This window comes from Amphibalanus amphitrite, unplaced genomic scaffold (genome assembly GCF_019059575.1).
Source record: "Amphibalanus amphitrite isolate SeventyFive unplaced genomic scaffold, NRLGWU_Aamphi_draft 001799F_arrow, whole genome shotgun sequence".
Taxonomy (NCBI): Eukaryota; Metazoa; Arthropoda; class Thecostraca; order Balanomorpha; family Balanidae; genus Amphibalanus; species Amphibalanus amphitrite.
This window is the reverse complement of record NW_024883292.1, coordinates 45968-73164: the sequence shown is the minus strand read 5'-3', so window position 1 is coordinate 73164 and position 27197 is coordinate 45968. Positions and strand designations below refer to the sequence as shown.

The 27197-nt window shown below is 49.0% G+C and overlaps 1 protein-coding gene across 2 annotated transcripts in view; it reads right to left on the bottom strand.

Moving 5' to 3' along the window:
* Positions 1 to 3639: 3639 nt before the first annotated feature.
* The window catches only part of LOC122375228 (protein couch potato-like), a 50418-nt gene continuing 26860 nt past the window's right edge, over positions 3640 to 27197 (bottom strand). The window contains exons 2-8 of one of the 2 annotated variants that reach the window (XM_043354499.1): positions 18998 to 19075; positions 18515 to 18631; positions 16892 to 17033; positions 12505 to 12641; positions 7806 to 7975; positions 7274 to 7452; positions 3640 to 6530 (exon numbers count right to left, since the gene is read on the bottom strand). In XM_043354499.1, the coding sequence (XP_043210434.1) occupies positions 6517 to 6530; positions 7274 to 7452; positions 7806 to 7975; positions 12505 to 12641; positions 16892 to 17033; positions 18515 to 18631; positions 18998 to 19075 (837 nt within the window). In that variant the 3' untranslated portion in view covers positions 3640 to 6516. The remainder of the gene's footprint in view (positions 6531 to 7273; positions 7453 to 7805; positions 7976 to 12504; positions 12642 to 16891; positions 17034 to 18514; positions 18632 to 18997; positions 19076 to 27197) is intronic. The other variant, XM_043354500.1, reaches the window with a different exon arrangement.

Genomic DNA, 27197 nt, shown 5'->3' with positions numbered 1-27197 from the left:
CGGCCGTGCTCGACGCTGTCAAACGCCTTCGACGTGTCTGCTGTTACTAGTGACGTCACTTGTCCTCGGTCGATGTTCTCAGTGGCGTATGTGACAGCGTCCAGCACAGCCGCCTCCGTGGACAGACCGGGACGGAAACCATACTGCTGCGGGCACAAAATGCAATGACTCGATAGATACGTCATCAGCTGGGTACATATCACTCGTTCACACAGTTTAGCAACTACAGGTAAAATGGAAATCGGTCGATAGTTGCTGGGATCAGATGAAAGATGGTGTCACTGATTTCGTGAATGTGTAAGTTGTTCCTCTATTTTCTAGACAATGCAACCCTATCGTTTACACGGCGTGTTGTTAGTATAATTGTGTCACTTCTGCTTGTGCTGATGGTCCTTCAAGTTCTTTCAACTATGAGTTGGACCCTGTCAGATTTCGTCGAAGGACAAATCAAACCTTAAAGGGACCCTCCCACCTTCAAAAAAGTTTATGAATTGGCATGAAAGTGATGTCGCTCGGTTCAGAAAGAGCGAAAACGAATATCTACCAAATTTCACCGAAAAATATTCACCGGTTTTCAAGATATTAGACTTTTACTTTTGTTTACTTTTTGGGATCACCGCTGTTCCTAGCGGAAGCAATAGTTTGGCAGCTGAAAGTGCGGCACTTGTTGCGCGCAAAGCAGCATATACCACCGCGTGCTACAAAACGTTTTAGTCAAACATTTAAAAATCGTTAGATATCTGCGCTGACGTCACACATTCAGAGGGGTATTCCTATGCATTAGCCCCTCTGAATCAAAATGCTGCAATTTTGAAATTCAATATTTCCGATTTAAGGCATTTCTCGATGTTGTGAGTGCCGAAACCGGTAATTGTGAGCCAGGGACCCCATTTTGGCTTTCTCAATAGGGTGACCGGTTTTGCAAAAAGTTTCGAAAAGTTTTGCTCCCCAGGTCTAATCTAATGTATTTGGGGGTGCTGATCACGAATCCGGCGGAAAAATATAAAATTCGATTTTTTTTTTTATCGCCCCGGCTCTTTGATTATTTCCGGTTTTCTCAATTTTTGCATGTTTTTGAATAATATGATGAATGTAAGGAAAAATATTAACAATGTATCGCTAAATGCATGTACCAGTCGATTCGGCCTACAGCGGCGTCGAAATCGGCACGCCGCCTGCTTCACCGGCCTCGCAGGAAAGCATAAGGCTCGGAAGGTTTGCGTTAGTTACCCGATTCTCTCCATAGATGGCGCTGGCGTAGCCGCCAGCCGGCCGGTCGTTGCCGTGCCGTTCACAGCCCCGGCGGTCACTTGCGACCGTCGTGGTCGTTATGCTACGTCTATCAAAGCACGACGGAAATGTTCACTTCATTTTTATGTTACTTCAGACATATTTTAGACCTAATGTTGAATTGGATAAATGACTATCGTGAATTGGAGAAATGGTGGAGTGCGCTCGGGAGCCATTTACAATAGCGAGGAACGTAGGTGGATTGATCTGAGTAACATATGACACTGCGTTCACTGTTGATATGAAGTTTATTCACACTATGTAGTATGTAGTCGGGTGACATGAGAACAAAGTGACTAACATACCTTGTGTACGACACATGGATGAAGCTAATGCTACTTTTTCATTTTGTTTCGGTAGGCCCGTTTGTTCAGAGCGTAGCCGTCCTGTCGGTCTGCGCCTGTTACAGCTGTGACTGATTCGGTGGTCAGCTTTACAGCCCTTTCGGTGGATTGGGTATGGCAGGGGACCCCCGTTTTAAGGGGAGTCTGTAGAAAGTCGCGCAACTCATCCTCGCTCATGTGTCGTACACAAGGGGGCTCAATGTCTCGGCCCTCGTCAACCGCTCGCTGCACGTTAACCAGTTCCATATAGTTGTTCGCTTGAACGTTAATTTCCGGCAGCCGGAAGTGCCGAATGGGCTGCTGCTGTGGCGGTGGGGGTGGCAGCTTTGGCGGCGGTCGTGGCGGCGGTGCCGGCGGTAGTGGTGGTGGTGGTGGTGGTGATGGCCGCCGCCGTTTCAGACGCCACTGCTGCTGTTGTGGCGGCGGCGGCGGCGGTGGTGGCGGTGGTGGTGGTGGTGATGGCTGCCGCCTCTGTCGCCGCTGCTTCTGCTGTGGCGGGGGCAGGAACGGCGGCTGCTCCTGTCGCTGCCTTTTTTGATGAATGCTCTGGATTAATAATCCAAAACGAATGCTTTGGATTAATAATCCAGAGCATTCATCAAAAAAGGCAGCGACAGGAGCAGCCGCCGTTCCCGCCCCCGCCACAGCAGAAGCAGCGGCGACAGAGGCGGCGGCCATCACCACCACCACCACCGCCACCGCCGCCGCCGCCGCCGCCACAACAGCAGCAGCGGCGTCTGAAACGGCGGCGGCCATCACCACCACCACCACCACTACCACCACCGCCGGCACCGCCGCCACGACCGCCGCCAAAGCTGCCACCCCCACCGCCACAGCAGCAGCCCATTCGGCACTTCCGGCTGCCGGAAATTAACGTTCAAGCGAACAATATATGGAGCTGGTTAACGTGCAGCGAGCGGTTGACGAGGGCCGAGACATTGAGCCCCCTTGTGTACGACACATGAGCGAGGATGAGTTGCGCGACTTTCTACAGACTCCCCTTAAAACGGGGGTCCCCTGCCATACCCAATCCACCGAAAGGGCTGTAAAGCTGACCACCGAATCAGTCACAGCTGTAACAGGCGCAGACCGACAGGACGGCTACGCTCTGAGCAAATGGGCCTACCGAAACAAAATGAAAAAGTAGCATTAGCTTCATCCATGTGTCGTACACAAGGTATGTTAGTCACTTTGTTCTCATGTCACCCGACTACATACTACATAGTGTGAATAAACTTCATATCAACAGTGAACGCAGTGTCATATGTTACTCAGATCAATCCACCTACGTTCCTCGCTATTGTAAATGGCTCCCGAGCGCACTCCACTATTTCGCCAATTCACGATAGTCATTTATCCAATTCAACATTAGGTCTAAAATATGTCTGAAGTAACATAAAAATGAAGTGAACATTTCTGTCGTGCTTTGATAGACGTAGCATAGCAACCACGACGGTCGCAACGCAAGTGACCGCCGGGGCTGTGAACGGCACGGCAACGACCGGCCGGCGGGCGGCTACGCCAGCGCCATCTATGGAGAGAATCGGGTAACTAACGCAAACCTTCCGAGCCTTATGCTTTCCTGCGAGGCCGGTGAAGCAGGCGGCGTGCCGATTTCGACGCCGCTGTAGGCCGAATCGACTGGTGCATGCATTTAGCGTTACATTGTTAATATTTTTTCCTTACATTCATCATATTATTCAAAAACATGCAAAAATTGAGAAAACCGGAAATAATCAAAGAGCCGGGGCGGTAAAAAAAAATTCGAATTTTATATTTTTTTCCGCCGGATTCGTGATCAGCACCCCCAAATACGTTAGATTAGACCTGGGGAGCAAAACTTTTCGAAACTTTTTGCAAAACCGGTCACCCTACTATCTCAACTCAAATCTAATGTTAAGGTGGGAGGGTCCCTTTAAAACGTTATGTCTCAGATTTACCTATTATCCTCCCCTCCCTAAAGCTGAGAGCTATCCTCCACATTCCCACCCAACAAACACAATGCTGAAGTTTTTTATCCGAGTTTTATTCAGGCTTGGCGTTCTCTCACGTGTTGGACCCGGGACGACACTAGCAGCAAACGGCCTACTGTACACAAGCGGCGCCACGCGCGCGGCAGACGCTGACTAGCTAACGCACTAAACACAGCGAAATAAGTTAACACGGAGACTACATACGGGTCGGAGAGGATTACGGAGAAAGTATCATTTGCGCGGCGAATAACAATCTTCACACACCGCTGCTTGATGTCAGACGTTTTAGAGGAGGAGCGAGACCCACAACAGGCCAGTTTAGATAGCGGCAGACAGGAGAGACGGTCGCTGGATGTGAGGCCGCGCCCAGAAACGCGAGCTATACGGATTGGCGGCGGCCTGAGCAGAGCGATACTGTTTGGAGAGTCGACAGCGTCTCACGCCACACCGTCCTCACGATCTTTGGGAGTTTCCGCTATTTCGGCATGTCTGTAACCTGCCATCAGATGACCGTTTATGACATGCCATTTATTGACCATTGCGGCGACAATCGCGACTTGTGACATGTCTTGTGACTGAATACCTGACCTAAATCTGAGCTCTTCAAGTGCAGGATGACTGGGGAACCTACGAAATATGCGTCTGCTGACATCAATGGAACCAGAGAAACTATCAGTCCTAGATTGCAGTCAATGTGGTTTCCTAAGGTTTATCGAAGCTAAATTTCACACGAATACCATTCTGTCAAAGATCACAAGACGGCAGATCTTATGATCACTTCTCAGAGCCGCAATTGAAATTTAGACCGCACTCTTCAGACTGCAGCACGGGGGGTCGCCAAGGCGGTAATATCATCACGCCATCTGTCTAAGAAAATAAATAATATGTATAAAGCCAAAATTGGCTGTCATTTCGGTGTGTAATCAACAAGTGAAACTAAACACGCTGGGGCGGCTGCCGGGCAGACCAGCAGGCCGGCCGTCAAATGACTATCAACATAAACTCTTTGGGATGTAGCTGACAAGACGTACGAACGTCCCGGATCAGAACAATGAAACCTTAAATTACCCGACACGTATTTCATATGTACAAGAGCCTCAACATCGCAAAGGCGCTACGCAATCACTCTGCTAGAGGCCAGGTTTGCTGTGGGGGCCGTATTTACTTCCACCACTTGATCACAATGATAATAAAACAAAATTCGCTGTTTTTTACAGCTGGATAAAACAACACCGAGAGGTAATATGGAGATCCGAAGAGATAAGATATCGTTATTGACAAATTTGTAATTTAGCGTCTAAAGATACGGTGCAACATCTTAGATTCCTCTGATATTCCGAGCAGACACTATCACACAAAGAACTAGGCCTCCAGGTAAATTGTCACACTATATACGCTCACACTTGCCAGTATTTATACATCGGACCTCCGAGACCCCAAATGCAGTTTTGCCCTCGTTCACCAAAGACATCTAGAAAGAAGGTTGATCTGCACTTTTTGATCGGAATGAGTTCAGACTTCAGATCACGGATTGAAAGAGTACATCGCTTGAAAGACAAGACCATGAACGTTTCAAAGGTGATGCTAAGGTGCCTGGGAACCGAGACATTTTTAAATCTGATCATAGTTACTTCTTGTAGCTCCCTCATGAGATTCCACGACCTAGAAAGCCGCTCTTGGACATGCCCCTTCAAACACACGGATGAAATACATTGATATGTCCCGTTCCGGCCCTCCCCAGCGTTTTGCCTCCGCAGCCAAGGTGCTGGCCATCGCTGGCCATCTTATCCATCCGGTGGGTGACCCGCGCGCAGGCAGCGCCAAACGACGGTACAAAGAAGTAAGGCATCAGACCTCGATGGGGGCCGGCATGCCGCCCGGCCTCGGGGCAGCAGGGGCGGCCGGCACGCGCCGCCCCCGCAGTCGAAACGTTGAGCTGCTGCCAGAGTCAAAATGGACGGAATCTGAAGGCGAGCGAGTCGCACTGCGCACTGCCGCTTCCCACCGGTGGACCTGGGGTCCTGGGACAGCCCAGCGAGCTCCGGGGACGGTACGGCGACCCGGCGGCCACAGCCAGTCCTACCAGCGGGATCCGGGCGACAGTGTCGGTAACTATTGCTTCCAAGGCCGGCCGACATGTGTCGCTGAGAGCAGTCGCACCGCCGCGCTATAAGGCTGCCTGAGGGGCGTCACTGAGCCTCTGGAAGGGAACAGCCGGCCTCATGCACACAAGCATGCCCTGCCCCTGCCAGGGGCCTAACACCGAACAGCTAACATACTGGAGAAAAACAGCGAGGAACTAGCGACACCTACGGATTATTCATAGACATAAAGTTTGCTTCCTGCGCCATCCAATGCCGCCGTCTATGGACGTGCGGTGGCCGCTGCTCAGGCAGCGCTGCTCGCCGCTCGAGGGAATGTCGGAGGAAATAGCTGCTCAAAGGGCATATACATGAGCCTATCTGAGTTACACACAGATCAGAAACACGCTTACTTATCGGAGGTCGACCTCCACGCCATCTGCATCACGTCAACGCTGGGGACTCCTCTCCCGTCAGCGCTCTATAAATTTACAGGTTATTTTGTGACTGTCCAAGGCCGTTGATATGCTTGAATGCTGTTCACGGACGGATAAAATTGCCTACACCCTACTGGCGCCCCCGCTGCTTCCTTCGACAACGGATCGAGTCAGCACCAGTGGCACCAGCAGCTTCAGCAGGATCGGCGGCATCAGCATCAGCTGTAACAGCGGCGCCAGCGGCGTCAGCGGCCAGCGGCAGCTCAGCAGCACCGGCCTCGGTCTGCCTGCAGTGCCAGCCATCGGCCCAGAGCGTCTGCAGAGCCGGCCAGCTGGGATCTCCTATAGGGACGCTGAAGGCTGACTCAGTGCGACATGATGTTGTCCATCCTTAGTCTTGGATCCCTGAGGACGGAAGGGGCGGCGTCACGTAACGAGTCATTGCCGGACTTGGAGTGAACAAACATGTTTGGGAGTTGTTCTGCAAGTGATGGTAACCTCATAATGAAGCTGCAATTACTCATAATATCAAGTATTATATGCCCGTGTAAATAATATCGACTCAAACATGCAAGTAATTAATAATCGTTTTACCATTGAGGCCTGTAAGGCATAGTACCGACGCATTCACTTACAAGTTGATGATTGTTAGCTCATTTTCTATAGCAGGGCACAGCAAGTCATACCCTGATGTGATCCTTAACAAAAATACTGAACACCCTGATCTTTCAAGACAAGGACACAATTCCCAAATGACTTTTGAGGGCTAACTTCTTCAGAACTCTTCTGTTCTTACACAGCATCGAGTATCGACTATCTGTTGTAAGCATGAAAGAACTAAGAAGGGGAAAGTTACGTCCTTCACCTTTCGTACCTAAGCGATTGTGGATCGCTAAACTACTGAAAAGAGCATAAGTGAAACCAGTGGAGGGAGGCAATGGTCACATGTCACAGACAAATTACTTGTGAGAGAATGCGTCCTCCACCGGACCTGTCGAGCAGAAGAAAGGAACGCATGTGTCGATGAAACCGGCTGACTCCTGCCTCTGGGAGAGAACGCTCACTTTTCGAGACTGACCAACCAACAGGAACAGCGCTCTGGACTGCTCGACAAGTCCGGTGGCGGAAACGCCTGCTCGAGCGCTTACCGCCATCGGCCATTTTGGTTTTGGCGTACTCAATTCTAACGCCTCCCCTTTCCGGGCTGAGCACGAAACCCTGCAGCATTGCCATGGCAACGGCAGCGTGATTTGTGTCCTGGTACTCCACGAACGAGACCGGCGAGCCGCCTTTGGTGAGCATGCGCAGCCTAGTGAACCCGGGCAGGCTGTGAGAGGCGGAGAGAGACGGTGCGTTAGACGGTGCGCGTGCCTGCCACCTGGTGGCGCCGACACCAGTTAGTACTTCATGCGTCGCCGACAGAGGGTGATGTTCTGCTACGGTGGGTACAATGGTAGACGAGGTCAGACATGGAAACGCCGCTGACCGCGCTACCGGGCGGCTCCGTTCACCGGGATAGTGACAGAAGAGACATTAGTAGGTAGCTAGTTCGTTAGTTTGTGGAACAGAGTAGTTAGTTTGTGGTCCTCAACTGCTGTGCGATAGCTGAGTGAAAGGGCGCGACTACCACTGTGACATTCACTGGGGCGCTCTCCCGCGTGGGGCGGTCGGCCGTCTCACCTGCCGAAAATCTCCTTGAGGTCCTGCTCAGTAACGTTCTGGCCGATGTTGGCCACAAACAGCGTGGAGCAGGGAGTGTTGCCGGCCACAGAGGTGGGCGATCCCAGGCCGCCGTGAGACATCAGCGGCAGAGAGCCGACCGTGTTCAGGTTGGAGAGCTGCAGGTGGGCCTGTCGAGGAACACACACGGTCACTAAGGGTCACAGTAGGCCACTAAGGGTCACGCAGGTCAGCCAAGGTTCACAACGACGGCAAACAAAATTTTCAAGTGGGAGAGATATTGGCAGACATGTTGCACGTTTACGTTAGAATAAAGCAAGCGTCAACAAATGCTGCTAAAACACAAAGCATAAACCAACTTACAAAAGAGAACTAAACCATTGCAACGAAACCACAAAGAAACTGGCCATCATGTAGGATTACACGAGGTCACAAGTTACGATCACTTAGATAATCTAGTCACGAAAAGTGACGCAAAGCTACACAAGAACACAACAAGCATGGTACATTGCAGAGCAAAATGCAATTGTTTTTAGCCAAGTGGCGTATCCTCATAAAGACTCGGTTGTTACAAGCGAAAGATAATGCAACGTGACAATAGTAAGATACGTAATACGCATTCGACGAAGGGAAATATGTACGTACGTTGCGAACTTGGATGGACTTGGGAGCAATGTCTAATGATGTGACTTTATTCAAACGTTCAATGCACAGCTTATGAGGATGTTTCTAAAAAGTGGCATTTAATTGAGAGGGTTGCCTGTCCTATGAACTTTTACTGCAAACATGATAACAATGGCGGGTTATGAACAAATGGCAGGAGACATCAAATGCGTTTCGGTACCACTAAACAATAAAGAATGTTACGTTACTCTGCAATCGCGTACTAGCCGGCCATGTCTGTGGGTAGGTATAATGAAACTATTGCATTGTCCCGTTTTTCTGATGCATTTAGATTTGGATAATCATCATATTTGCCATAGCTATTGCAAACTCATGTTATTATTGCGTTTGGATTTAGATAAAGGCATTATCTTTGCCACTGTCTATCGTTGTATTGAGCAGCGCCAGCCAGCGCCAGCGGGCGGTATATACTCATCAGTGACGTAACATTTAATGGAACCTCACCTACAAGCCACCAATAGCAGAAAAATGCAGAAAACAAAAATAATCAAATAAGGTAATGATGTGACAATGAATTTAACCAAAGGTGCTCAAAATTATGCAAGAAAATCGGTGCGACGCTGTGCCAGAAAATTAGTATTGTTCGGCAAGAATCTAAGGTAGCGAAAGTTGATAGCGTGCGTAACTAGGTACTCATAATTGGGATACAATAGCTGATAGTCAGCCAGATACGTTTACGAGCACGGCGCAAGAGACGTAACGATCTTCGTAACGATCTTGTTAGTATCGCGGATATATGTTCGTTCTTTGGGCGTCTCGAATGACACATTTACATTTGCTTTCATTTCATGGGAGAAAGATTCGCGACTTTTCCGTAGTTACTTCAAAACATAACTTATATGGATTTTTTGCCAACAATGACCCTGGAACATTGCTTATTGAAGCATCGCATTAGGACAAAAAAGGTTCTTGCATATGTTACCCAAAATCGACTGACAAGCACTCTTTGCTATCTGAGACCTGCATCATTTCTGGAAACCGAGTTTCACGGGCTAGCCAGCGCAGTCAAAACAGTTTGAGCCGTTGTTGGCTGCAGCCAGGTGTGCCGCGATCAATACTTCAACGGGCTAGGGGTGACCGGCGCTGGGGCGGTGGACGGTAGGCGGTGGACGGTGGACGGCGGACGGTGGACGGTGGACGGTAGGCGGTGGACGGTGGACGACGGTCGGTGGACAAAGGAAGAGAGGGACCGTGATACACGGAGGGACAGAGCGACAGGTAAAAGCAATACTATCTGGCTATTAATTTGTACCTGATGTAACATCATTTGCCGTACCGGGACGGCTGGGACCACTTCTGCGCCTGCCATCTATCGGGCAGTGTTTGGAACTACAGCGGGCGCCGGCCGGCCGCGCCGCGCGGCGCCGTTACCGGGCTATGGAGGCGAATGAAGTGGTGTAGAACCAGACGAATTTTACGCTTGTAAAGCAAAAAACGAAAAATGTACACTCACCACAGTGTTCAGCAAAGTACTGGGAACAATATGGATATAATTTAAAGCTAGTACGATGCAAACTGTTGGTTCCCTAGAGCAGTATTTACATACTTGTAGGAGATAGGACTTTAACATTACGGGAGCTTCTAAACTGCGCTCGCAAAGTACTTGATTGTAAATATTTTCATTTAGAGGCAAAAATCTAAAAATGTACAGTCAGAGCGTTATTCCCAATGCTTCTAGGTACACAATGAGCATAAATTTAGCTCGAAATGTCATCACATATTGGTTCCCAGTCCAGTTTAACCCGGCAGTTGCTGGGGTATTTCGCCACCCACCGTTTGCTGGGGGGGGGGGGGGGGGCGTTAAACGCCCCCAGCCGATAACTCGAGAACCAATAGGCGCAGCGAAACGCACGAGGCGGCAAACGAAAGAGCGCGACGAGACGCTTCAGATGAGTACTTTAAAGTTGAATTTTGAGGTCACAGGTCGGGTCAAGGTCAGGTCAAACACCTGAAATCGGGCTTTCAGTAGCATGGATTTCAGGACTTCGCAATGGGCGCCTCTCGCCATAAACTCTGTCAAAAAGGTGCACAATCCATCTTATAAGGCCTACAAGAGTGTCAGCTCCATGTAGGGGTCAGTCAAGCATAGGTCAGGGTCAAGGTCAGGTCAACCGGGTAGGCACATATCCCCGAAAATCAAAACTGATATTCGCAGCCTGTGACACATGTTTGATAGGTAATTTGGGGCGTAGAACACGATGGTGACATTCATTTTATCATATGTGTACGTGTTTGGCTAAAAAAGTTCAATTTAAGAAATTCATGTATCATGGTCGTAAAGTAGTCACGAAAAATTGCCAAGATTCAGTTCAAGATTATGGAAAATACGGAACGATAATCAATAATCGAAGATAGCCATTTGATTGATCATGGTATTGGCAGTCTAATGGCGTTTACGGCATGTCTGTATGTCTATTCTGTGATTTTATATGATTTTTTGAACATATGCCGTTTTTCGTCGAAAACTCAGAAATCATGACGTCACTAAAACCTCGATATCTCAAAAATTTTCCGACCGATTTTTTTGAAACTTTGTCACAATAAACTTCAATCAATTCCCTACAGGTACCCAAAATTTGGCGCGCCTGCGGCGCGCCGTTTTTATGCTATGGCCCGGCGAAAAAAGTGGGGGCGTTTAACGCCCCCCCCCCCCCCCCAGCAACTCGCGGGTTAAAACGACACTTTGTGCCGCAGAGCCTATCTCTTCCAATGGATGGCGGCTGGGTGGCGGTTGTAGTGGTGGACAAGACAATTCTTGAGTGAAATGAAATCATTTGCTTTCAAAGAAGAATTTTGAAGAACTTGTAATAATTGACAAATAATCGTTAATTACAGTGTATAATTTCAAGTTCATGGCAAATGAAAATATTTCAAACAATGCTAGTGAACCCCAGTACCGCCGCGCGAGAAAGCAAGTACTCGACGCACGGTCTGCCCGCCACTTCTGAAAATGGTCCGCGGCCGGCCGGCCGCGTCCCGACACGCGCTTTCCATCCTACTTCTTCCTCATATTCCAAGACAAGTAATGGTGAGTTGAGTAGGAAATGGAAGTAGATCACTATGCAGCATAGTGCTATATGAATTACCAATATAGCGCAATACATGTTGGAGTTGTTCCATAAGCCCACAAAAATGTAAACTTGGCTGGATGGCACATGCACTTATCACTCCTTCATGTAAGATATAAAATATATAAAATAAGATAAGTTATGCACTGAAAGAAAAATTAATTCAGCTTCGGACAGCACTATCCTTTGGTATTCGTATTTTCCTGAAAAGCCGAGTAGCAATGTCGACAGTGTGACCAATTGGTATGGCGGATAGCGTCACAAATCCAATCGGTAGTCAGCCATAATTGCATTATATGCATACATTTTCATTACCATGTGGTTTTCAACACAGCATCACTTCAGTGTCGTATCTATGTACAGTGGGTGTGATTGAAACGCGTGCGTTTTCGGGCGAAACAGCTTTGGTGCATCTTCATAGTGAGCAACTAGGTACAATAAACACAAACACGTGCGGGAGGAGCAACATATACAGGAGCTTGATGAATTTAGAAGGCAGCTGATAAGTGTAAGTGATGGCGACACCATTGCAACTACTGGTGATCAAACCATGAGTGTAGGGGAATGTGACTCTACAGACTACAAGTGAGGGCGTCCGCTGATAATCTGGCGTGACGAAGTGACAGTGGTGACATCACTCTCCGTGACCAGAAAGTGTCACACATCTACAAGTGACAACTGTGACGTTTGTGACGCCTGTGACGGCGGCTGTGCCTCTGAGGTCGGACATCACAGTCCAGCCAGTGAGTGTCGGGAGCCCTGCGGCCGTCGCCCCGTGCTCAGACAGCTCAGCAGCGGCAGCGGTGTGTGTGTGCCGCTCGCCGGCTATCACTGACATGATCCGGCGGGACGACAGCCAGCCTGGCGCCGCCGCCGCCGCCGCTGGCGCCGCTGGCGCTGGCGCCGCCGGGCGTCAGTCAGAGAAAGGAGCCGGAGGCGGCACGCACCGGGACCTGGGCCGCGTGCAGAGCCGGGTGCAGCAGGTGCGGGTGGTGCAGCGAGTCGGGCCCGTAGGCCAGCGCCGCCGCCGCCGCCTGGTGGTGGTGCCACATGTCGGCGCCCGGTCCGTAGAAGCCGCCCACCTCTGTCGAAACGAGAGAGGGTGGTCAGAGGGGCGACAGCGGGCCTGACGGGGTCGACAGGGGCATTTCAAAGGTTGCAGCACCTGGGTGGTGAAGTGGTGGTTTCAGACTGCATGGAAACACGAGTGAAACGATTAGCGAGAAAGAGCGAGTCCAATAAAAGCCCAAAGAGCAGGTGAGTATTCAGTTGATAAGTCAAAAGTACATACAACAATCATCATCTACAATATACTCTATCCTCTATGCATATAAAAAAGACGTCGACGCTTCTTTGAATTGATAAAATCGAAGATGATCAAAGCTAGGAAATGGAGTACGTTTTAATTCGTCCCCAATTTCCGCTTAGACAGCTTATCGCCGGTACGAAGCGAATCGTTCAAACGTTTTAGTGAGGTCATGACATTAGTTCCCGGAACACTTAACAAAACCTAGCGGAAGCATCCAGATTCATCTACCCCAAATGCGTAATAGAGCATCGGGCCCCATCGATCCTCGTGTAATTCCGGGAGCCGGCAACCGGCTGATTAATCCCGACTGAATCGAACCAGTCGATACCAAACAATGAACCAGACATATACCCATCCGGCAGGGAGCTCGACTTTAGGCCGTTTCGATAGCGAGTGGCCTTCAGGCGACCTTTCGATGCACGTACCCTGAGCGGAAACCCAAGTCTCCGACCTGGCCCAAGCAGCCATCACTGCGCCGAACCCCATAGAGAGCCTCGCCTAACGGGCTCCAATTTCCCCTGTGGCGATTACTTGCCGTCGTACATGCGAAGGTCCATCATCCAAACGAGCTGTATACATCATACATACTCGCATTTCCTTCGGAAATGTCTTATCCATATATCCCGGCGTGTAATGAGTGGCTCAACACACCCCGTCGCCATGACAACGCCGGCCAGGCGGCACAAATTCGCCGGACATCGACCAGATGTGATTCGCGGTCTGATGATGCGTCGGCTGCCTGTGACGCAAAAAAATAGCAGTTTGAGAAGCAAACCCCGAAAATGTAAGGCTTCCGTCAGTGGTTGCAATGATTTTAATTTAAACACAAGCTACTTACATAACATCTTATAAAAGATGGGACATCAAGAAGAATTACACAGCAGCTCAGTTCAAAGGACATCCAACAAGCAGCAGCTGGTGACCGCAGAAAACCTAGATCGCATGTGGATGACGATATCATCCTTATGAAACACGAGCCTGTTCCGACAGAGCAATAAACTTACTGCTACGTATCCAGCAGCCAGAACTTGTCAATCTTACTCTTACGATGTCCAAGTTGATACCAAGTCTATGTAACTGAGGCTCAGAAGTCACAAGTCACACATGTCTCACCGGCGGGACCAACAGGCAGTAGGCACTGTTTTAGTTGTTATAATGTTTACCGACTTTGTCTATTAAAAAACTTAAACATTTACCTACGCATGCCGCCTGCTATCTACATATCGTGCTTTTTCCATCGTCCCCCGCCCGTTGCCATCATTCAGCTCGCTCGGAATGCAATGAAACGAAGCGTAGTGTCTTGCGGTACAGCATACCTACAGGCAGCGCTCGCAGCGCCATCTATGAAGAGAAGCATTAACTTGCGAGACGCCTGCAGTTATGCTGTACCGCAAGACATCAGTTGCCGCTCCGTATGGGTTGTTTGAGAAGAGGGGAAGAGGAATGGATGTAAACGAACGACAGTCACCCTGAATAATGCCAAACGATTCAAAACCAATCCAACGCAACTACTTAGTGTCATGAAACAAATGAACTATGGCAATATTTTGATAATATGAGCAAAGAACATGGTAGGTATGGTTACTGTAAGCTAGTATACAAAAATGCAGAAAGTAAGCGCAAGCTGTAGAGTGATTCCTGAGCAAACCACAAAAATCACAAATATATTATACTCGACAAATCTCCACAATGAGCGTCACAAATTCTGGCCCACCCTACGCCGCATAATTTAATAATTCAGTGCATTCTGGAGCGGCGTGCAAACTTCAAACATTGCAAAAATGCTCCAACCTTCCACCAACCAGCGCCCATTTAGTCTCATTCTCTCACCGACGGTGCTTTGTCTTCACCTTATAAATTTTGGCGCCCCGCGGACACACTGGCATGCGTCGGCACAAAAGTTGGCCAGCAATAACGTCCGCCTCCCGCGGCGCGTCCGCCGCGCTGGGCGCGCCGCGCCGAAGTGTTGAGCGCGGCTCGCGCCAATTTGGCGTAATTCATCAGGGCGGCATTCATAGTCGGACACGGCCGATCGACCGGCGCGCGGCGCGCCGCTCTGAATTATTGAGTGTGCTTAGTTCGCTTCGTGCCGACGCTCTTCGTCACCGTGTTCATGATTCACGAAGCACCGGCCCACGGCCGTTCGTCGTCGCCGACGACGCTAGGCGGTCGCCTGCAGGCCATCACGAAACACCGGCAACGACGGCAGCGTCGATGTTCCATGCATGTGGCTTCATCCGTAATTCAGCGGCCGCGCTATCCCTCATTTATCTGTGTCTGACGGATAAATAATCGATAGATTTTCGTTTGGTTTGACATGGGCGCCGGTAGTCGTTAGGGTCGCGTCGTGTCCGACGGAGGGTGACACTGGTTCGGTGGACAGGCGACAGACCCCGTCTGAGCCGTGTCCGCGGCAATAATGAACCGCCCGGCTGGTGCTGCTAATCCAGGTTCGGAGCTGTCATCGACACGTCAGTTGGCAGCATATTCATTTAGAAAATTTTAGCATGTTTGATAGTCTATAAAAATGAGCTTTTATGCCCTATAAAACAAATCAATAACATTTTTCATTTATAATTTATTATACTTGGTTCTAAAGCTAGAACACTTTTAAAAATAATGAAAAACGAATAGCATTCGTGAGCATTTTGTTTCCTCTTCATACATCAGACACGCTAATTCATTACTCCCAACCTTGCCGACAATGCCTCACAATGACCACCACGTAATTAAGGACCAGCATTAACCTGCCCCCTGTCCTGACCTATCAACGACCTTCATTCCCCTGGATATGCCCCGCCACGGCCCCGTCGTCACATATCGGTCATCGCGAACCGTCGCCGCCGACGATGAGTGAATTCGGCGTACCGTCGGCCTAACGACCAGCCCTCACTGTCGGGTTCCCAGAGCCGGCGGGCCTACAGTGGAACGCCGGCGACGAGCCAGCCGCCCGGTCGGCCCGACGGTCACCGCTGGGGACGTGACGTGAGCCCGTGGCGGAACGTGGTTCCGCCGTTTACGACGCACGTCGACATGGTCACATCGACATAATATTGGCAAATGACGAGGACGCGCACGGAAATGAGCTCAACCCAGAGCATTGAGCACATGGGTCCGTACGGGTGGAACAGATAGTAACTATTTAGTAGTTGAGCTGATCAAGCGGTATCGAGGATATGAGCGGTTTGCACTGATGATCAGCGGGACACAAAAAAGAGTCAGCTCTCTCAAAAAAGAAATCCCTACGAATATGCATGTATGTACATACCAGACACTTCTTTTTGCGAGTAAGAGCCAACATTCCTTATTGTTCCGTAAGGGAAGCAACGATGGAAAAATGGCAGAGAAAAAACAACCTAACACGCTGCTGCTGCATGACAATTACGTCATGATTGCCCAGTGATCGCTATGATCAGAATGCGCCCATTGAGTGGTGATATCCTAGTTCCAAGAATTGCATCATGACCCATGCTTCTAGGTCGCATATTATCCTTCCCATGGGCCCTATACAAACATGGCGGATCACGGCGAATCCACCAAAGCGCCCGATGCAGCCATCGGCCCATTCCCGGTAGGCACTATATGACTAAGTAATGCGGCTAATGTGATTGGATGGTATCGGTAGGATAAGCCATGCGTGGACATAGCCTCACCGCCCACACACGCACACGCATGTGAATAGTGTTTCCTCATTGACGAGTCATGTCTTGCGACTTTGTAATTTGTACGCACATCCGAGGTTTGAGAAGCAGAGGAAAACACATTTCAGCTCATAGGTTATCATATCAAAGTTTGAAGATAGGTACGGGAAAATCGCTACGTAGTCTCTAAAAAACACAGCCATTGCTAAATGAGCTAAAATTTAATTGACAAAGCCGTCCATAACTCACTCTTCTAATTTGCTGTTTTAAATTAAAACCTTGCGCCTTATGTAACCTCAGTATGTGCTTCAGCCAGCATCAGAAAGGGACAGCAAAAATCAAACGAGCTCTGGTGAGTTCCTGGCTGTGAGTTTCAGTACTTACGTCCGTGTGAGAAGGCGGGGTGCATCAGTGCTGGGTGGGGTGCTGCCGCCGACACCTGCTGCTTAGGCTTGCTGACTTTGGTGTTGCTCTTGGCAAACTCCAGCCGTATGGTCTGCGGCAGGTCGGGGTCGAAGCGAGCCCCCTGCCGGAGGACACAGACGGTGGCACGGTGACGGTGCTGCCATCTACTGGGCGCCGCGGCAGGCAGTGGTGGCGTGGGTCCCGACAGGTGGCGTGATTCGAGTTATACAGAGTATCCACATTGCACGGGCTGAGCTGAAGACAGACTAAGTGCGGACGGTCAGACGGGTCCGATAGGAGAACTAGGAGCCGAAGGATGGACTACTCTCCGCTGCCGGGTTCAAGAGTTCGTGCCTCGAGAAATGGGAGAGAAACAGAGGAAGAGGGAGGCTAGAGAGAACCGACGCTCGCCACACGCGCACACACGGTGAGAGTGAAATAGTGAGTACATCAGAACTGCCTCTCTTCAGTGAGGTGAGAAACTCGTGAGACAGTGGTTTGCCGCCATGCCGCTCAAGATCGGCACGACACGTGAGCGGCCGAACGCCCGAAACCTGTGCGTTACCTGCGTCTGAGCCCGAGTCGGGCACTCTACATGGGCACACCGTCTGTTTTTGGTCATCTGAGGCTGACGCTCTGCGGGGAACGGCGAGCCAGTACTGAGAGTTAGCTCTGCCGTTTGATAGTCGTGTTAATTGAAAGTCCTGGGATCACATGTCGCACATAACCCATGCCAAAATGTTTCAAATATACGTAGAGATAACGTGTGGACAAATCCATTTGCAATTATACGAGTTAACAAATAACTACTTATGCATTTTAGCTACTTCTATGACAATGTAAAGCAAAATGCGAAATATGCGTGTCCACGAAAGCGAACTATTTTTGCAATAGTGTTGTGAGAAGTACTTATTCGTTGACATCATTTTAACAGCCTAAATGTAAACTGGTGGAAGAATCCAAATGTTACTGCCAGTGTCACACAACTTTAAATACTCAGGGTGGAACTGCATTGCTAGGGACCAAAACGTTTAATTTTTACGTGATGATGTATCAATGACTGCACATATAAGTGGTGGATTACTTGAACATCAACATTTCAATTGATTACGGAGCGAGCGAAGCGAGCGTAGTCTATCCTTAGATTAACGGAAATTTCTGAGTATGAGCGGCCGGCCGGACGCTTTTGCGCTCCGTTAGTCGCCCCAAAAGGCGTTATACTGGTTTTATTCGTTTTCGGTGTCTTGGACTTCGATTTCCATTTTGTGACGTCAGCTACGTTTTTCAATCGCAAATCGTGTTAAATATTCGTCAAGGAGCTCCAATATAACCCAGAATGCAGGCACGTGGTAGCAGTACCCACTGACTATAATTAGGCAACTTGTTGTCGAGGCAAATACACGCACTCATTTACCAGCAATGTTTGCAGCTCAGGTCCTATCCAATTATCGACTGATTATTCTGCCTGTGGGCCCATATAGAAACTGATGTGTACACATATTATGTCAACAAGGTCCGAAACAATATACTAAAAGGATACCAGCTCGGTATGCAGAAAAACACCCTCCAGCGTTGCTAAGCTCCCCAGGCTGCCGGACTCACCTGTGCTCTATTTTTGGCCGCCTCCGCCTCATTTCTGGTGTTGAATGTGACAAAGCCGACTGGAGACGACGTCTTGCCGTTCTTGCTAGTGATTTTGAGCAGCGAGCTCTCATATCCCTGCAAAGTTCGAGAGCTAATTGAAGCCGGGAGCGACCTCCGTGGAGAGTATAGCAACGAGCAGAGCAGAAGAAACGCGACGGCTTGGACTGCAGAGATGTGGGTCGATTTTCAGCATCACAGAAACTGTGGCTGTCTGCAGCTAAAGCGAGATCGTGAGTCTGAACTAGGTTTACATTACTGCATAAATGAACTACAAATAATTATTGCCATTGATAAATATGATTTCACCTGTACTGATAGGCAAGACGGAGTGAAAACACAGATAGAGATAATAAGCATTATTTGAAATATATGCTTTAGTATACACTTCCTATGGGGGGACAAATCAGTACAAAAATGGATGACAAATAGTCCACTGCTTACCTCATATTCTCTGAAGAGGAGATAGAGCTCTCTGGGTTTTGCGTCCATCGGAAGGCCGGAAACAAACAGTGTCCGCACCTGTCAAAGAAGAGGTGACGGGGTCAACAATCGGTCTATCGGTTCGTACTGAAAGCGAGACGGACGGAAGTCCATATGACATAGCGTCTTTCATCTGATATCAGCTTTGAAGTTGTTTATTAGCTAAAGCAAAATAGACACGCAGGTATGTGATAAATAAATGAAATAATGACCACCCATTGGGTCATTAATTCTTAAGAGTCAATAAAGGTGATATATCCGTCCCAACAGTCCATAGTTGCGTTTGTCCGGGTATCAAACGGAGCCGTCGTCTTGTTAGACCTTCGATGATGACATGGTTGCTAACACAAAATCTAATACATCAAGGATATCCGACAGAATGTTAGCCGCCTTGCCACCTCCCTCATGGCTGCCTCGAAGCCGACACGGCCAGTCCAGCCGGCGCCCAACTGTCCCAGAGGGACGCCGACTGAATCTCACCCGCGGAGCACACCGCACGTGACGCCACGTGCCAACTCGTGCGGCCGGCACGTGCCGCTACTGGCCGCGATCATGGGTCGCTGCACGGGTCGCTGCTGTGCGTGTCTGGAGCGCAGCGAGAGTGGCCCAATCCGGTGTGATTTTGCTGGAGATTGACTTGACAAAGTGCTGCTGCTCTGGATAGCTGGACGATAGTTCTGGCACGGCGCTCCAGCGCTGAATGTCTGGACTAGAGTTGGTTGGGTTTCGAGGTCGGTGACCGACATTGCAGCAGGGTGACCATGCAGTGCAACGTGCAATGTGCACGCCGTATGCACCTTGCAGACCCAGACAACGACACCTTAATAGACGTTTTGAGGTTACTAGGCTGGAAATTCGTCATGTGAGGTCTCCTGGCATCAACCAAGATATAGAAATGGCCTTGGTGACGGCACACCTAAATATGTTATTCAAAAGAGATTAGCAATGAAGAGAATATGGCTAACAGCATTTTCTTCTTCTTTAAGAGCTTGACAGCGAGCGACAGCGAGCCTCGACAGCAAACCGTCGATTGCCTCGTGTATAAATTATTTACTTATTTCTTACTGAATAAAGTAAAAATTAAATGTAACTATTCGTCTGGTGAAAAAAATATCCGATCGTTGCATACTGTTTGTTTGACAATACGGTGCATTCAAGAATCAAGACGGCAGGGTCGGTGCAAAAGAGCTGGATCTGACGTGCATTTCGGTCACACTTGGCATGCTTTAAGTCGGCAAATTCTGAAAAGTGTCAATGGAAAATAAGCGCAGGGGTCCCTGCTGACCAATTATCGTTCGTTACTAATGCTTTTGAACAGCTCGTGAATGGTTAATGCGTTTCACCAACTGCGGCCAGTGCACCGTAATGGAATCGAAAACTAGCGGTAATTACTCCTTGGAGGAAGTTGGCCAGAACGATAAGGTGCGTACCGGACACCCACCGCTTCAACCCCGGGCGAACTGGCCCCTTGTCACGCACCGACCAAAAACAGACGACAGGAGCACGCGCCATATCGACGAATAATCAGAATGAAGTGCCGCAAAAACAGCACCATCACGACGAAGCCAGCATGTCGCAATGGTGGACAAAGAAAAGCATCGACTCCTGCTGTCTTGCTGCTCCCAGCACGAGTGTCATGCCTCCAGACTCTTGGAATTGGACAGCACAACAAAATGACGACATTCATCATGCGAGCCTGTGGCCACTCCGAGCCATCGAGTGACCTTTGTTCACCGATCATAAATCAAGAAGCGCTAGATCGATAAGACAAAGTATGTAAAACATTCTTTTGAAGTATAACTATCGCGCCAGTGGGCGTGCATAACTGAACAGTTATGCACGCTTGCTCCTCAAACATTTGAAATGCCAGCGCGCATGTCGTGCCTCCACATCATCGGAGGCACGTTTAGACGGCGGCTGAATTGTCGTCAATGCTGCATTGGACGGAGAGTCATTGCAATATTGTTGGCTACCATGAAAACGGAAAGAGCGATGCGTTGCAAATTATCTCTTTCAAACGTAAAAGTACTACTGACCAGTTTGAAGTGGCTTGCCACTTGAAACCGGTCAGTTGGCACATTTCACTCACTCCGCTTTTCAAATCAGCAAATTATCTATACTCCCAAGCCTGCATGGTTGCAGTATGTCATAACGACCTAACTGGTCGGGTGTTACTTCAAAGGAAGTTTTACGATAAGCAAAGCAAGTTAAATGTCCTAAATAACAAGAGAAAAATAATGCAATTGTACAAACTGTCACAAACACCATGCTAACACACACGAAGGGTACAAAAAGTGTCCTTATTTTAGAACAACTGGAATTTAGCATTGTCGCTAGCAGTCTACTCAACACTAGGCGACATTCCAGCGCGCTCTGCAATGGCAATTTGTCCGAGTGCAGTATGTTGTCTCGAACCCCCCACTACCCGACGGCCGTCCACCAGACCGGTGCCGTCGAGCAACAGCCGAGCAGTGAGCGCGCTCTGCTTGCTGCTTTCAACTGACGCCCCTTCCCACGCGCCACGCACCCCCTAATGATCACCAACCGACGCGGAATTTCGCGTTTCGATCCCAAAAAGTCCACGTGGCCCGGCGTTTGGTCATCGACCGAATCGCCAAAACATGGCCTCCATAGCAACGCCGGTGTAGTCGATAATTGGAAAGGTTTGTTGTAGCAACGGCCGGCGGCGGCGAGCGACGGATCCAGGTGCACCGCCGCGCCGCCGCCGTCGGAGCCGCCGGTCACGACGGGGGGTTAGGGGGGGGGGGGTTAGGGGGTGATGACGTGCGAGCGCGGTCAGATTGACTGGATGGAGGCGCACGGCAGGCACGGAGACAAATGGAATGGCAGTGACGCAGCGGAGCGAGTAACATCCGATATACTTCTTGAAAATTATTAACGATATCTGTTCTGGTAGAAAAAGCATATCACGACATCAAACATCTTCATAAAGTCACTCATTTAGCGCGACTCTTCAGAAAGTTCACCTGAAGTTCAAAATCCATCTAGTTAGTAGGTAGCGACAAAGCTAGATTCAAATAATTATGACCACACAATGCACCAGGCCTGTCATATCATCATCACCTGCCGGCCCTCACAGTTCAGCAGTCACCAGCACCTGGCATCATCAGCCCTGAGGCGAGCTGCCATCGTCGCTGATTCCTCCGACTCCCTACCCTCCCCTCCCTGCCCTGCCCAGGAAACAGGACATCCTGCCCGGCGGCCGGACAGCGGCCGACAGCCCGACCGGCAGGTGGGGCCAGCTCGTTACTAAGAGGACCAGCAGCTGCCGACGGCAGCCACGGCCACGATAGGATGTGGTTAACTGGACGTTTGACTTTTGGCGAGAGGAAGTGAGGAGTTTTTAGTAGGGTGCTTGATTAACCGACGTGCTAAGATAAGGAGTAATTATAAAAGTACTTAAAAGAGAACGACAATATGTGAATTTACAAACGCCGTTCCAAATAACGGAAATGCTGATGCATGGAAATACAACTTTTTTCAGTCCATCTATGATCTAACCCTCCTGTAGATAAGACTCGATGCACATATCACGCCATTATCCGGTATAAAAAAAAAATCGGAAGAAAATGAAATAATGCGTCAAACGGGTCCAATGGGCGCTGGCGTCTACAAAATGTAACCCTCCGATGCGCACAGTAGCATATCAGGGTATAATGGCACGATGATCACGTCTCAGTTCGGATCACTTCATGATCCATGGAGACGCCTGTAAGCCTGGCTGCGTCCAACGGTTAGAGGCCAGTCGTCAGCCCGGCACTGACTCGAAACGACCCCAGAGGGAGGGGAGGGGAGCGGAGTGGGGAGGGGGAGCAGGTGAAGCTGGTGACACGGGTGGGTGACTGAAGTATGAATGCGGCACCTGCCCCGTACAGCAGCCGAGTCCCGTTGGCTATATGTGGTTACAAACTACCGACTGTAATCTGTATCGAGGTGAACGGTTCAAGTAATTGTTGGGGTTTTGGGTGGGCTCCTGTATCCACTGTTGCTTGAAAGACTTGAAAATAGCATGTCACGGGTGTCAAACAAGTATTCATTCACATAATTCGCGTTGACAATAATGCTAAGTATACCTACTATAACCCGCGCGGGGCTGGGGGGGGGGTAAATTTTACCCCCCCTCGCGAATTTTTGCGATATCTTAAAAACGGCGGCGCGCAGCGCCGCCAAACTTTCAGTACCTTTTCTTACATCAATTTGACACGTTCCCTGAAAATTTGAGCGAAATCCGTCGGAAAATTTTTGAGAAATTGACGTTTTAGTGACGTCATGTTCGCCATTTTCGCCTCAAAAACATCAAAAGTTCAAACGCCGCTAACATCTTCATTTTTAAAGGAATCAAGACGTAACAAAAAAGGTTATACGTAATTTTACTTTGTCTATCAAATGGCTATCTCGTTTTTTTGAAAATTTTGGATTTTGGCCTAAATTTTTTCAAAAAACTGATTTTTTGGGAAAATCATTATAAAATCCAAAATTTTAAGTCTATCGAAAAAACCGGAATATATGTCAGAGAAGTGGTCTATGTGCACCTACATACCAAATTTTAGAAGAATCGGTTCAAAAATGTGGGAGTTATTCAAAATTTTATGACGTCACGACACACAAAATTTTTGAAAAATGACTTTTTTGGAAGTTCTAGACCTCGTACGGAAACAAAAATAGCACCATTCGATTCGCCGTGAAAAACTGCATCAGATAGACACCTTTTTAGGCCTTAAAAAACAACTTCAAAATTTGACCTCACTTGACCTGACCTTGACCTGACCTCGACCTGAAATTCATCCAGAGGTGGTCCATATCACTTATTGAGTGTGCCTATTGAATTCTATGAGTAAAATGACCTATAAAACATGTGTCGCACATGCCCTTTTCTATATTTTGTTTTTTGGTGACCTGACCTGACCTGACCTGACCTTGACCTTGACCTCTGAATGATATTGTATGCAACGAATATTGTCTTGGTAGCCTAAGAACACGTTTTGGGCGATCAGTCTCAGTCCATGACTCCATTCTTCGGCAACTACGGTGCAAGGCCGATACTGTAGAAACTTGCAATTTGTACCCTTGACCTGACCTTGACCTTGACCTCAAACTTTAAATTAAGTACATGTTTTTAGTAGTTCGTGATGAGAGCTTTCGATTGGCGTTTGAATTTTCCAAATCGGACCATTAGTTTGGGAGATAACAGGGGGGGGTAAAATTTACCCCCCCCCCCCCAGCCCCGCGCGTTCGGCTGGAGACCCCAGCCCCGCGCGGGATAACTGCTTTGGAAGAAAATATGTAGAGGATTTATGTGGATTTAGCGCATTTCTTTTCAAAACATGTTCTACTTATGCATACTTTTTTCATTGGGTATTATCAATAATTTTATTACCTATCAAATCATTTTTCGCAAAAGTTTCAGCGTCAATCGGGCTTATACAATGTACGCTGAACCATGCTTGCTGGGAGACTTTTCAGTGCACGTGGAGTTTGTAACTCAAGAGAAACTCCGTCGTGGTGCGTTGCCTCCTCAGTTTTGGTTCGGCGCTCGCCACTGTCAAAGACGACTCCAGAAAAATGAGACGCACGCGAGCGAAAACGGAACCGCCGCTTTCTGTTGCGCCCTCCAGTTTTCTGGGTCGTAACTGGGTAGTTTTTGTACCAGTTGGATGGTACGCGTCAGGACGAGAGTGGCAAACAGGATGGAAAAGAGCTCCTAGGTGGTGGCAGGCCAAAAACAACGAGCGATGTTTCCTGATGTTTTTGCGTTTGTTTTTTTCACATTGTTATACAGCACAATAAAGAGCCACGGAATGTCCACGTTTGCGAAATTAAGTTTCACGGCTACCGTTGTTAAAAGACTGATTAAATTATTTGTCAGCTGAAGAATAAAAATAGTATCAAATATAGTATGCATTTGTTTATAAATGTGCACCTATTTTTCCGTAGAGCTGCAATGGGATTGAGACAACATCTATCAGATTTCAGCGTTGGTGTCCAGCTGAAATCGCAATATTTGATACCCAACAACCAAAGCAGAGTAACCGCATCACACCGAGTCCCCGTGCGCTCTCTCGTACGAATGAAATTGCAGCCACATTGGCCTGCAAAGCTCCAGAACATTTCAAGCAAAAGGCAACTGCTGACCCTCCAGGGTCCGAGGTACTTCGCTACTACTTTGATCCTGTCTCACAAACAAGGCGGCTTGTGAAATGAGTGTTGCCCAGAGGCCCAGAACGAGCCATCAAAGGGCGCTGAGCTTCCAAGCTGCCGCCGCGGGCAGAATGAGGTAGTGTCATCGCATAGGAGGAGAGGCTCTGATGGGATATGAACACTCCAGGAACAGTGCTTTAGCTTGGATGCCCTGCGGTGCTAGAAATGACGACACCAATACACCGAATGGAATGAATGGGGTGACAATGAATGGGTTGACGCAATGACCACCTTTGGTACTGCGTAACGCAGCAACGGCCGCCAACACAGGATGGTTTGTCTTTGTTATAGCGATCGTGCAGCCTAGCCGCGACGGCGGTGGACCCGGGGTGCTGCACGGCTCCCGTGCGGTTGCTGGGCTGCTGGACTGCCCCTCCAGCCCGGCACTGGCGCACAATCAGTGCTGCTCGACCCCATCCATCAGCGTGTGACGGGGGAAGAATGCTCGGCTGATGTAGTCACGCGCGCGTCACATCGTCCGGCTCATTTCCGGAGCAGACCGTGCCACGGGTCGGACATGAGTGGTTATGTATCGAGTCGCCGCTACCGATCAGCCGGTCATGAGGAAGCTTATTAGATAAACTGGGAATGGGTTGCAGCTGAATTTCCTGCCATTAGCAACCAATGTTATGGAGGACAACTTTTGCAGCTCGGCTATTTCGAAAAGCGAATTGAAGTGGATCAAGTTTCTGTTACTTGTGCACAAACAACATCATTAATACCTCATTAACCCGCGCCGTGCTGGGGGGGCGTTTTTACGCCCCCCCCCCCTCAGGTTTTTCGCGAATATCTCAAAAACGGCGGCGCGCAGCGCCGCCGTTTTTGGTACACGTGTTCCTACATCATTTCCGCACATGTTGTGAAAATTTCAGACCTAGGCCGTTCAAGGTCAGGTCACCAGGTCACGTCAAGTGACCTTACCTCAGAAAAAGTTCAAAGGCTCGCTATAGCTACACCGACTGAACGATCACTTTGAAACTTTCAGCGATTGATATGAGTAACAGTATGTATAAAATGTATGTATATCTCGGATTTTTGATATCTGTGACCTAAGGTCAGGTCAATTTTGCGACCTCTCCATTACAAGTCAATGGGAGAAAATTGAAATGCGCCTCTTTTGGACGAATATCGTTCAAAACGCTCTCAAACATCGGTTCATAGGTAAACATGACACACTGAATAGGAAAAATGCACCTGTGACCCCTCTGTGTGCCCCTGAGGTAATCTCAGGTCATGAACGGTCGCCAGCAGTTTTTTGGCTATAACTTTTGATAGAGACGTGCTAGAGCGGTGAAAACACGTCAGATGTGTTCAGCTCGACGATACGGATCGACTGATATGCAACATGACCCTTTTCGGTCAGGTCATGACCTTGACCTGAGGTCAAATTTTCAAAATGACCTTTCAAGGTCAACGAATAGTTCATTCGACGCGTCTCGACGAGAGGAACACGATGCTGGCAAAAGTAATGTCATGGCGCTTATGAGTCAAAAGTTATTGACGAAAAAACGTTTTTCGTAAAAACGGCTATTTTTGGAGTTTTTGCCCTCTGGAGGCTAAACCGTTGACCTGAGGTCAAATCTGAGAACATTACTCAGAAAGGTCTGTAAAAGGGCTATCGAATGCGCTTTTCCGCGGCGCTGTAGCTCTATCGGTTCCCGAGATAGCCGTTGGCAGTTTCCAAAATGTTGAAATAGTCAACATTTTACCTTTGGTGACCTCTGGTGACCTGACCTTTGACCTGACCCAAAAAATGACCGAAGTGTTTTCGTCCTTATTTTTTGACGCTCTTTCGATTGCCGCTTACCGCGTGTCGCTACGTGGCCAGGAGCCGAGTTAGACGGGGGGGGGCGTGAAAACGCCCCCCCCCCCCCCAGCACTCGGCGGAAAGTTCAGGCCACCAGCACGGCGCGGGTTAACCCTCGCCGGACCTATTGGTTTT